At 47.9% G+C, this 13,568-nt stretch overlaps 1 protein-coding gene across 1 annotated transcript; it reads left to right on the top strand.

Moving 5' to 3' along the window:
• Positions 1-437: 437 nt before the first annotated feature.
• Positions 438-785, top strand: LOC138259762 (mucin-7-like). The gene has a single exon (XM_069207648.1). It carries the CDS (start codon positions 438-440, stop codon positions 783-785), a length of 348 nt encoding a protein of 115 aa, XP_069063749.1.
• Positions 786-13,568: the final 12,783 nt, after the last annotated feature.

Here is a 13,568-nt window from a genome sequence, read left to right on the forward strand (position 1 = left end):
GCTGTCTGTGGAGTAGTCTGTGGTCCAAAGCACATGTGTTGCTCCACCTAACTGCGCCCTTGCTGCTGCTGCTAGATCGAGGCCTTCCACCACCCCAGGCTTCCGTCTGCGCCTCATCCCTGGTGTCTAGTGTTTGCCGTAAGTATTGTGTGTCTGTCTTGTGACTGTCTGTTTATTTTTTGCTCTTTACTTCTCTCTGTCTCAATTTTCTGCCTTTTTTCACCTTCTCTTAGCGTTTTTGTGACCGCTCACCTCTTTGATGTTTTGCCCCTGCTCGGCCCTCGCGCTCTGTTCCAGACCTGCCGATGCGTCCCCTGTGGCCACCCCCCTCGTGCCCCCATTTGACCAAACGATCCCGCCTCCCAGCTGCTCCTGCCTCCCACCTCCCCTTCTTAATGGAGGCCAATGTGCGGCCGCGCCGCTGGCGCACCTGAGGCATGTCAGAGGCAAGCCCGTCTGTACCCGTCCGTGCCTGGACCCCGCCCAGTGCCAGATCCCCTGGCCCCTGCGACCCCCACGCCGCCGATGCTGCTACAGTGCCAATGCCCTCCACGCCCTCTACACTGGCTGTTCAGCCACCTGCTTCTAAGCCACCCCGTAGCTCACCCACTGAGCCTTCTCCTGATGGAACTGCAGCTTCACCAGCCCCCGAGCCACCGAGCATCCCCCCAGAACCAAACACAGCCACCTCAGCTGCATCCTCCTCAACACCCGCTCTGTCCACAAGCATGCCGTCAAACTTTGGGACCTACTCATCTCATCATCCCCAGATGTCGCTTTCCTAACCGAAACCTGGATGAACCCCTCCTTGGAACCTGACATCGCCATAGCCATCCCGGACAGCTATTGGATCACCCGCAGAGACCGCACCAACAGACCGGGAGGAGGGATCGCCATAGTCCACAAGAACACTATCAGAATCTCGACCAACACCGAAGACGCCCTCGACGCCGCCAAACACTTACATTTCCAGATTCACATCAACGTCAACACCACCCTCAGAGAAACTCTCATCTACAGACCCCCTGGCCGCAGCTCAGTGACTCCATCGCTGACATGATCAGTGCTCACACCCTTGCTTCTACAGACTACATACTCCTTGCCGACCTGAACTTTTACCTCGAGAACGCCAATGACAGCAACTCCACTGCCCTGCTTGCCAACCTCGCCAACCTCGGTCTCAAACAACTCGTCACAACACCCACCCACTCTGCCGGCCACACGCTCGACACCATCCACGTCACTTTCAGTCACACCACAGATTTCCACTGGACCGGCCACCATTGCGTCCACTTCACCTTCATGAAACCCACCATGCACCACCACCCACAACAGATCCCTCCCGCAGCTGGAACAAGATCACTGAAGACCAACTGATCTCCACCCTCGCCCAAGCCCCGCCACCCATCACCACCCAACCCAACACAGCCGCCCTCAGACAATGGATAGATGACTGCATCAACACCCTCGCCCCGCTCAAGAAACCCTCCAACAACCGCACCAGCACTAAGGCCATCTGGTTCAACGCCGACCTTCAGGCCTCCAAGCGGGAGTGCCGAAAACTCGAGAAGAAGTGGCATCTCAAACAAACAGAGAGCAACCATACCGCCCTCAAGAACGCCATCCGCAAGCACCACCAGCTCATCCGGACCACCAAGAGGTCCTTCTACAAGAAACGCATCGACAACAACGCTCACAACAGCAAAGAGCTCTTCAACATTGTTAAAGAACTCGCCAACCCCAGGTCCAGCTCCAACGACACCCCACCTTCGCAAGACTTCTGTGACTCCCTCTCCACCTTCTTTCACTGCAAGATCACGGACATCCATGACAGCTTCAACTCCTCGACCCCCATGACAGTCGCTATCACCACAAACAGCGGCCCCACTCACATCAACCTCCTGCTCTCCTGGACCCACATCAACAGTGAGGATACCATCAAAACCATGAGCATCATCTACTCCGGCTCACCCTCCAACCTCTGCCCCCACCATGTCTTCAACAAAGCAAGCTCCATCATTGTCCCCCAACTCCGAACAATCATCAACAGCTCCTTCAAGACCGCCACCTTCCCATAAAGCTGGGAGCACGCCGAAGTGTACTCCCTGTTAAAGAAACCCAAAGCAAACCCAAGAGAGCTCAAGAACTACCGGCCCAACTCCCTCCTCCCCTTCCCGGCGAAGGTCATTGAAAATAACGCCAACTGACCTGCTTCCTTGATGACAACAACATGCTGGACATTTCTTAATCCAATTTCCGTAGCAACCAAAACACTGAGACCGCCCTCATCGCCGCGACCGATGACATCACGACCATGCTCGACAAAGGTGAAACTGCGGCCCTTATCATCCCAGACCTTTGAGCTGCCTTCGACACCGTCTGCCACCACACCTTTTGCACACGCCTCCACGATGCAGGGATCCGCTACAAAACCCTGGACTGGATCACATCCTTTCTGTCCGGCAGAACCCAAAGAGTCCGCCTCCTGCCCTTCTTTCCCAAAGACACTGAGACCATCTGCGGCGTTCCCCAAGGATCCTCACTCAGCCTGACCCTTTTCAACATCTACATGGCACCGCTCGCCAACATCATCTGATCACACAACCTCAACATCATCTCCTACGCCAAAGACACCCAGCTGATCCTCTCACTCACCAAGGACCCCCCCACCGCTAAAATCAACCTGCACGACGGAATAAAGGCCATCGCCAACTGGATGGAGAGCAGCCGCCTGAAACTGAACTCAGACAAGATGGAGATCCTCATCCTCAGCTCCAACCCCTCTGCCTGGGACGACTCCTGGTGGCCGGCCACCCTAGGAACCGCACCGATGCCCACCAACCACGCACGCAACCTAGGATTCATCCTGGACTCATCGCTCACCATGACCCAGCAAGTCAATGCTGTCTCATCTTCCTGCTTCAGCACTCTCCGCATGCCCTGCAAGATCTTCAGGTGGATCCCCACCGAAACCAGAAGGACGGTCACCCAGGCCCTCATCAGCAGAAGACTGGACTACGGCAACGCTCTCTACGTGGGAACCACGGTCAAGCTCCAGAAAAAACTGAAACGTGTACAGAATGCCTCTGCGCGCCTCATCCTCGACATCCCACGCCGCAACCACATCTCAGCCCACCTGAGAGATCTACACTGGCTCTGTGTCAACAAGAGGATCACCTTCAAGCTCCTCAACCACGCTCACAAAGCATTCCACAACGCTGGCCCTGCTTACCTCAACGAGCGACTCACCTTCTACACTCCCAACCATCAACTCCGCTCCACCAACCTCGCCACCGTTCCTCGCATCCACCGAACTACAGCCGGCAAGACCTGGAACTCTCTCCCCATCCACCTTCGACAGACAAAGGACCTGCTGACTGTCAGGAAACGCTTCCAGACCTGGCTGTTCGAGCAATAGCACCTCCCCTGCCCCCCTCAGCACCTTGAGACCCTAACGGGTGAGTAGCACACTCTACAAATGACTGATTGATTGATTGATTGACATTACAGGTACATCTACCATGATGTAAGCCCCAAGCCCAGATACACTTACATCACTACACTACTCACATGTGTATATGAACTACTACAGTAGCACCACATTGTTATCCATGCCAACATTTGTCTCCCAAACAGCAGGACTCATTTGCCACATCCTTCATGGCAAAAGCAAGTATACATAACAATTTGCAATGTTGAATCTTTCATGAACCTTTCCAATGAAACATGATGTTGATATATACCTGTCAAGTATGTACATGTGAATAGGCTATCATTGCCCATGTGTAATGCGTATACCATTATGCCCAGTGACAATGCTGTGTGGCCACTTTCCACTCTTAGGACATTGGCAAGGTTGTAACATTCCTAGCTTCTGATCTCAATTTTTGTATGCCCCTATAAATGTTGGAACACATCAATGGTATCCAAAATGCAAGTTGCCTACTCTGATGAGGCATCACAAATGTCGATGTACATCCCTCACTTACCAAGGGGAAGTACCTTGTAACAGGTGTGAAGATGTTAACCATGTAGGTCTTTTGACATGTCAGATGAACATCACAGCCTCACATTCTGCTGTCACATATCAGAAAGCATTAGTAAACTAGTGAGGAATTGTATATGTCTGCCCTAACATGTGGTATCATACTTTGACAGGTGGATATTGTTAGACCTGACAGCCTTGGGATGGTCATCCCCCAACTTTTTGCCTGCCTCCCTCTATATATCTGACCCTGTTTTTGCTGGTTTTAGAACCCTGCATACTTTATTACAGCTGACCAGTGCTAAAGTGCATATGCTCTCTCTCCTAGGCGTAGGAACATTGGTTACTACTCAATATGCATACTTAATTTACCTGTAAGTCCCTAGTAAAGTGCACTACATGTGTCCGGGGCCTGTAAATTAAATGCTACTAGTTAGCCTGCAACACTGATTGTGCCACCCACAGACGTAGCCCCTTAACCATGTGTCAGGCCTGCCATTGCAAAGCCTGTGTGTGCAGTTTTACTGCCACTTCGACATGGCATTTACAGCTACTTGTCAAGTCTTAAACTCACCTTTTTGTATATATAAGTCACCACTAAGGTAGGCCCATAGGGCAGGGTGCTATGTAGGTGAAAGGAGGACTTGTAGGTATGTGTTGTACATGCTGTGGTAGTGAAAAAACTCATCAATTCCAATTTGTTTTCCACTACTGTGAGGCCTGCTCCTCTCATAGACTAGCATTAAAACTACCCTCATAAACTTTTAAGTGGTAGATTCTGATCTGGAAGGAGAAGCCTTGTCATGTTTAGTATTGCTAGAATGGTAATATAAAATCCTGCTTACTATTGGAATTGGATTTAAGATTACTATTTTAGAAATGCACTTTTAGAAAGTGGGCCTTTCCCTGCACTTACTGCCATCGGTGCCTTACAGCCTGTCTCCCATCCTCAGCTGGTCTGTACTGGTTGACAGCTCCCCTTGTACATTCCACCCAGACAGCCATAAACACAGGGCACTCAGTCACATCTGCATTCATCTGCATACTGAAGGGGTCTCCCTGGGCCGGAAGGATGAAGGGGCTCTCTCTGACATTTCAAAGGCCAGTGGCCTTCCCTCACACAAAAGACTGTTAACCCCCCACATGGATCATGGCAGACAGGACTGGGCTGCAAGGTGAACTGTGCACTTTAAAACCACTCTTTGAAGTTTCCCCCACTTCATAGGCATTTTGGGGTACATAAACTGTGTCTCTGCCCCCACCAAATCAGACACTTCTGGATCTACACCTGGAATCTGTCACAGGAACTACCTGGCTGCCCAAAGGACTCATCTGGATTGATTTGCTGAGAAGGATTGTCACCCTGCTTGTTGCCCTACTGCCTACCGCCCCCTGACTGCGTCGGAAGGAATCTGTCTTCCTCAAAAGTGCTCTACAAGGGCATTCATTAGGCTTGCCCCCTGTTCTCAAGTCTCAGGGCCAAGAAAGACTTCATCTACTAGCTTTTAGCTAGTTCACCAACTTCAGCGATGCCAGTAACGAGTTCAGCAACCCCAGCGCCGACGCTGCAGGTGCTTTCACTCCACGGAACTTGCTGCACACAGCAACCTGGTCTGCAAAACAAGTCAGACATTACTGCGAAGCTGCTGATGTCACACAGTGTAATCACGACACTGCAAAGTCGACTTATCATGCCGTGACCCTGCTGGGTCACAATGACCTGATGCCTCATCACCGACGCCCTCACCAGCCCCCCCTTCAACCGAATGGAACCAACACCTTGTCTCCCCTGCTTCGCAGTACAGAACCGACGGCTCACCTCCCTGAACACTGTAAGGGACTGATGCTTCCCCGGCAAAGCCTCATCTCCATGACTCTGTGCAATTTCTTTTTTCTTCATTTTCAAAGGTAATGTGTCTGGGGGTCTGTGCAAATCTGTAACTGGCACCTGTTGTGTCGGATAATTGGGAACGAGTCTGTCAACAAAGCTGTGATAGCTGTATTTGGAGCTATTGAGTTTCTAAGCACTTTAGTGGGATTTAGTGGGTCATTACAACCCTGGCGGTCCTCGACCGCCAGGGCTTTTGTGGCAATTGCACCGCCAACAGGCTGGTGGTGCAATCCCTGGAATTATGACCGCGGCGGAAGCGCCGCAGTCGGGAAACTGCCGGCCCCGGGGATTACGAGTCCCTGACCGCCAGCCTTTTCCTGGTGGTTTGAACTGCCATGAAAAGGCTGGCGGTACGGGGAGTCGCGGGGCCCCTGGGGGCCCCATGCAGCTTTTCACTGTCTGCATAGCAGACAGTGAAAAGCGCGACGGGTGCAATTGCACCCGTCGCACGGCCACAACACCGCCGGCTCCATTTGGAGCCGGCTCCTGTGTTGCGGCCGAGATCCCCGCTGGGCTGGCGGGCGGAAATCAGGTTTCCGCCCGCCAGCCCTGCGGGGATCTCATAATGACCGCGGCGGGAGTGCGGCCGCATTGGTGGCCGCACAGCGGTCAGATCATGGCGGGCGGCGGATGCCCGCCAAGGTCATAAAGAGGGCCTTAATCTTTAAAAATTCAGAACTCTGCTTGTGTACATTGGATTTTCATAATTTTAACCTTATTTTATTCAGATAAATATTATCTATTTTCTAAATCTGTATGGTGTATTTTTGTGGTGTTTTCATTGTGTTGATGTATGAGTTATTACACAAATACTTTACACATTGCATAGGACTGCCTGCTCTGTTCCACGTTACCAGAGAATGAACATAGGATAATTTGGATTGTGTTGTGATTTACCCTGACTAGGATTGTGGTCCCTACTTGGACAAGGGTGAATACCATGAGCAACTAGAAACCCAATTTCTAGAAGATATGCCTTGAGCCATGTACAGGAAGGCTTTACCGGATCTCCTGATATGACAGTGACAACTGCTTTCAACTCTGGAATACAGCTAAGTGGGATGCAGGAACTTGCCATTTGATATTAGATTAGCTTGGCAGTTGGAGGCCTGTCGATAGATGCATGTCTTGGCTGCTGTGTAGCTTGATGTTGTTCATGGTACCTCTCAGTTAATAATTGTTCAGAAATTGAGTCATCAGTCAGCTGCAGAAATTAAAGTGGACACTGACCTTTCCATCAGCTTAGGAGTAACCGTTCTACCTGTCCATATATACCAGGTTACACCTGGTACAGTACACTGCAGATATGTGTGTACCCCCAGGTGAGTATCTAGCAATGGGCTATAGGAGGTAAGGGGCCATTTTAGCAGAGGACACAGCAGTAGCTGTGTCTAGGTGGTATTGTACTGCCAGATACCCATGGATTGCTGTCATTGCCCTAGACTGTAGGAATGTGGGTCACTCAGGTGGGTTGAGTGGATTGTGTAGCTGACGTGCAGGGCTATTTTCATTAAGGTACACTGTCCTGGTTTTCTTAATGATAGAACAGTGTCTGCTGGGTGTTGTAGTGCTGTCAGTCTCTGTATTACCCACGTCATACATGGACACTGTGTTGCCTGGTGAGATTAGTTGACATGTCATATGGGAGGGAGGGGTATTTGGACAGTTGGACACAGGGGTGGTGAATGTGTTGGCTGTAATGATGTCAAAAGGTGATCCGTGAGCATACAAGATAGAACTTTAGGGTGACATTTCCATTGTTGTGACTTACCTTTCTCCACTCCCCCAGGTATTCTTGTCAAGCTCTCAGGATGTAGGATGTCCAAGACCTTCTCCTCCCATGATGTGCACTTTAGGGGAGGAAGTGGGGGCCCACCACCAGTCTTGCGGACAGCCAGCTGGTGCCTGATGACCATGGAATGAACCTTCCCCCTGAAGTTGTTCCATCTATTTCTGAGGTCCTCCCTTGTGCATGAATAGCAGCCTACAGCATTCACCCTGTTGACTATGTTTTGCCACATCTCCATTGTCTTTGGTAATTGAGGTTTGTTGCACTTGGGCTCCAAAAGGTGTGGGTCCCTGACGATTTAGTCCACCATGACCCTCACTCATCGTCTGTGAAGTGGGGATGTTTTTCTGGGAACATGGTGGTGCTGGACGACTCGAGAAGGTAAAGAATGAGGGTGTTGAGGTGTGGGTAATGTGTTGTAAGTGGGTGACGGTGGTGTCTGAAGTGTGGAGGAAATATAGTGTGAGATTTATGATGATCAGGTATGGATGAGTGGTATTTGGAGTGGTGAGGGGTGCCTAATCTGTGGTTCTATATGTTTAAATGATGTTCTTTCTTCTGTGTGTGGCATTCTGGTTGCAAAGCATTGTGGTGTGTAACAGAGTGAGTTTTTATAGTGCAGTTTGTAGGTGTGTCAGGTGTGTAGATGTGTGTCAAGTGTGTGGAATTCAAACTGTGGTGTAGTGTATTACTGTGTAGACCGCCGACCGCAGAGGTTCACACCACCAATGGGTTTCCGCCATGGGAGAACTCCTATTGTGATTTGTGGATCATAATTGGTTCAGAGGATTTCTGACTGACTTGCGATGCTGGTGGTGGAACCGCCTCTGTCCCGGCCTCCAGAGTCCTGGCAATTTCATCTGGTTTTCGGTGGTCTTGCCTGTGTAAATTGTAATACGCCCTCTGAATCCAATGCTTCCCCTACTGTTGCACACACTGGAGTTGGGATAGTGAATTTTACTCCTTTGCAGTCAAAAACTTTCCCTACTATTGCACAGACTGGAGTGGGAGTACTAAATTTAACCCATCCAAAGTCCAACGTGTTCCCTACTGGAGAGCAGACTGGAGTGGGAATAGTAAATTTAACCGCTCTGACATCTAACCCTCCCTACTATTGCACAGACTGGAGTGGGAATATTAAATGCAACCCCTCGGAAGTCCAACACTTTCCCTACTGCTGCACAGACTGGAGTGGGAATAGTAAATGTAACCCCACCAAAGTTCAACGCTTTCCCAATTATAATATCTATGCATATATTTATGCTTTTTATAGTAGTAACTTTAAAAAAGGTTTTCAAAAAATGTAACATAAAGTAAAATATATATTTTCATTGAGTGTTAAGTTATATATACATGTGTATGAATAAATATAAACATCAATTTATACATAAGCATGTGTGTTTTTATATGAGTATATAGTTATATATAGTATAAAATATTTTTTCAAATTTTTTAATTTATAATATATTATTGTTTTATGTTAGAATATTTAAGACTTACTATTTTAAGCTACATGTAATGAAAATTGATATATATATATTTTTTTAAATATTAGCATAAACAATATTTTTGGAATTACCATTATAGGTAAGGAGAGACAATATTTTTGACATACTATTTCGGTATATCGATATTGTTGGTTCTGATATTCTGTCAGACATTCTAAAATGCAACTTTTGGGTGCTATATTTTGACAAAAAAAACCATTGGAGAGGTCCAAAGTAGTTTTTGTACACTCTAAGAACAACTCTAATTATTAAACCTGTGTAGTGGGAATTTGGTATAGCAAAAGTCAGTGTGCTACTGTTTAAGTGTCATTAGTCTAAGACTATACAATAGGAATGATCAGATTTAACTACAGGAAAATATTGGATAATTCATAGAGGAAACACAAGGCTGAATCACACCTTGATATTCTAATTATGATTCAATCTTCCTAACAGCGTGTCTAGCTTCATATTTAATACAATAGTGTGCTTGCACTTGTGGACAGGACCTCATCGGTAAAACATGATAAGGGGAGTCTTTATCCCAACCTGCTTGATTGCAATATAATGCTGTGGCCTTTGTAAGAGGCCATTCTGCATCATATGCTGATTCAACTTCCTCGGGAACAAGAACAGAAAAGGAAAGTAGAATTACAGCTTCCTCATATGAGTCTTTTCTGGCAAACTCAGGTGGCCAATCCATCTCAGCCAAGAGAATGTTGTATTATTAGTAACATTCTACCAGAATATTACTTTGAGGTATGCCACCCTCAATTTATATGTCCAAATCATAAAGTATATCAGGAAGGCTTAGCCGCTGATCCGGGGTTTTAACTTGCACAAAGTCAATTGCCACTCACCACCAGAAACTCTTGAAGAGTCTGGTGAACTATTATGACCTTTGCTGCACTGTCATGAAGAGCTTGTGCGCACATCTTGCTCAAAAGAGTTCTGAATATTTGTGCATATTTAGCTGGAATCGTGCCACTTTCTTCTTTGAAAATTGTGCCTTTTCTTGCAGAAGTTTCTATTCCTTATTTATGAAGAGATCAGAGAAGCACTATGAGTCAATTTTTGGTTTCACATACTCTTCCTGTCTGCAGTTGCCTTGTACCACTCTCTCTAATCGCTTGTCTGTAGAGTCCTGAAAGGATCAAGGGGGACACATAACAGAGCACTGATACCTGTTTAATTGTATCATGGTTACATAGCTATCCCAGCACTTATTAAAAGACTCATGATAACGCTTGGTAGTACTGATATCAGATTTTGCTTTAAGTTGTGGCATACTGTCATTACTGTAGCTTCAATTAGGCAGTTGTTGTGGGTTGTTGTTGCTTTATCCCAAAGTGCCAATCTTGCATTGCTGGTCATCTCTGGCAGTCACTGTTGGGGAGAAGAGCAGGTATCACCAGAGATTTGCTTTGGTGAGTGTTAGAAATTGAGTCTTTGGTTGGCAGTCAGGTTACTCCCTGTCCAAGCAAGGACCCTCACTCTAGTCAGGGTAAAGGCAAATCACCCTCAGTTAACCCTGCTTACCCCCTTGGTAGCTTGGCACAAGCAGGCAGGCCTAACCTCAGAGTCTAGGTGTAAAGTATTTGTGCCAAAACACACAGTAACACAGTGAAAACTGTGCAAAATGACAACACAGGTTTAGAAAAATAGGTAATACTTAGCTAAACAAAACAAGACCAAAACGACAAAAATCCAACATACACAAGTTAAGGTATGAATTAAAAAGCAAAAAGAGTCTTAGATCCTTAGAAACCAGTGCTAACACTGTTAGTGTGAAAAAGTACCTAGGTTGCGTCAAAATAACACTGCACGTGCGAATGTGCATCTGAAAAGGGCTAGCGATGCGTCAATTTCTCACTCGCAAGCGAGACCGTGCGTCGTTCCTCCGCCCTTTAGCGTGCATAATTTTTTCTCTCACCAGAGAGCGATGCGTCGATCCAAACAGGCACCTCGGGTCCTGGCAGGCTTTGTGTTGTTTTTCCACGCCCAGCATGGTCTGCGTCGAAAATCTGATTGCACGGTATCAGAAAACTGCGCTATGTGGGGTTGCGATGTTAACAGCCTCCGTCAGCGGGTGTTGCGTGTCATTTCTCCAGCCACGTGCATCGATCTTCCAGCCGTGATGCAGGTGGAGTGTAGATTTTAGTTGTGAAGCCGGCGGCACATCAGTTTTTAGCTGCGTCTGGAAAGGTGAGTCGAAAATTGCCCGCACGGTGGTCTGTGCGGGGATTTTCAGTCTTGGTCTGCCAGCTTTACCTTGCAAGGCCCCAGGAACTGGATAGGGCACCACTTGGCAGGGCAAGAGTCTCAGCAGAGAGTCCAGGTGCTGGCAGGGGAAGTCTTTGATGGCCCTGAGACTGTAACAACAGGAGGCAGGCTTATGACAAGCCCTTGGAGATTTCTTCACAAGCAGGAATGCACAACATTTTGTCCCCTTTCACAGTCAGAAGCAGCAACTGCAGGATGGCTCCACAAAGCACAGTCACAGGCAGGGCAACTGCCCTCAGCTCTTCAGCTCTTCTCCTTGGCAGAGGTTCCTCTTGATGTCCAGAAGTGATCTATTTTTTCAGGCGTTTGGGTGCTCTTCTTATACCCATTATGGCCCTAGAAGTAGGCCTACTTCAAGGGAAAGTCTCTCTTGTTTGTGAGATCCTGCCTTGCCCAGGCCAGGCCCCAGACACACACCAGGGGGTTGGAGACTGCATTGTGTGAGAGCAGGCACAGCTCTTTCAGGTGTAAGTGACCACTCCTTCCCTCCCTCCTAGCACAGATGGCTCATCAGGATATGCAGGCTACACCGCCACGTCCCTTTGTGTCACTGTCTAGAGAGAGGCGCAAACAGCCCATCTGTCAAACTAACCCAGACAGGCAATCCACAAACAGGCAGAGTCACAGAATGGTTTTAGCAAGAAAATGCCTACTTTCTAAAAGTGGCATTTTCAAACACACAATCTCAAAACCAACTTTACTAAAATATGTATTTTTAAATTGTGAGTTCAGAGACCCCAAACTACACATGTCTATCTGCTCCCGTAGGGAATCATATTTAAAGGCAGCCCCCATGTTAACCTATGAGAGAGATAGACCTTGCAACAGTGAAAACCGAATTTGACAGCATTTCACTGTCAGGACATATAAAACACATTAGATATGTCCTACCTTAAACATACACTGCACCCTGCCCATGGGGCTACTTAGGGCTTACCTTAAGGGTGTCTTATATGTAGGAAAAGGGAGGGTTTAGGGCCTAGCAAGTGGGTACACTTGCCAAGTCGAATTGGTAGTTTAAAACTGCACACACAGACACTGCAGTGGCAGGTCCAGCCATGTTTTACAGAACTACTAATGTGGGTGGCACACCCAGTGCTGCAGGCCCACTAGTAGCATTTGATTTACAGGCCCTTGGCACCTCTAAGGCACTTTACTAGGGCCTTATTAGTAAATCACATATGTTAATGATGGATAAACCAATCAACAATACAATTTACACAGAGAGCATATGCACTTTAGCACTCCTTAGCAGTGGTAAAGTGCCCAGAGTCCTAAAGCCAACAACAACAGGTCAGAAAAAGATAGGAGGCAGGAGGCAACAAGATTGGAGATGACCCTGCAAAGGAAAAAAGTCCAACAGTGAGTCTTGTGGGTGGCAGAGTCTTTGCACAAACAAGTCAGTTTGTAGCTGTGAGGAGCCCACACTTCAGGATTTTCACTTTTTCTTTTGGAGGAGTAAAATTAGATGCCAGCCAATAGTCCAGGACCCATGGAAGCACCTCTTTGGGATCAAGGTATTACTCTGGCAGAGGTCATCAGGGCTCAGTCAGGTCCAGTTGCAAGTTCAGGCACATTCAATTACAGTAGGCCAGCTAAGTAGGGAGGACTATGAAGCTTTTTTCTGTCCCTGTAGCTCATGCAGGAAGCCAGCCAACTGATATTTGGGGTCACTCTGGTTAGCCTGGGATGAAGGCAAGAAGGTAAATTCTTCCTTGCCAGAGAGCAAGGCTGTCCTTTAAGCAGCAGGGCAGTGCTCTGGCTGAAGGTTGGTCCTTTTTCTCTAACTTCCACAGGCCCAGTAGTGCTCTAACCAGTGGCTGTGGTGGTCCAATATTTATACCTGGTGCTATCCTTTGTGCTGTGAGATTATCTGTCCTACCCCCATATCTGGTCGCAGAAAGCCATACACTTTCCCATGCCAAGTCTCTAAACTCTCTGGGGGAGACTAAAGGCAGGACAGTCGTGGTGGCAGGTTCCTTTTTGCATACTGGAGGCAAAGCCCTTAGCAGTGTAAGGGGGGCTGGTGCAGTCCCTCTGTAATCAACCTGCCAAGATGGCGCATTCTGTCAACATCTAAGCTACTTTTTGGTTACTGGCTGGAGCTGATACACAAATCCCAAAAGCAGAGCC

This window comes from Pleurodeles waltl, chromosome 9 (genome assembly GCF_031143425.1).
Source record: "Pleurodeles waltl isolate 20211129_DDA chromosome 9, aPleWal1.hap1.20221129, whole genome shotgun sequence".
NCBI classification, from domain to species: Eukaryota; Metazoa; Chordata; class Amphibia; order Caudata; family Salamandridae; genus Pleurodeles; species Pleurodeles waltl.

Bases quoted from the DNA above. Each gene is read 5' to 3' on its own strand.
- LOC138259762 (XM_069207648.1), top strand. From the start codon at position 438: ATGTCAGAGGCAAGCCCGTCTGTACCCGTCCGTGCCTGGACCCCGCCC.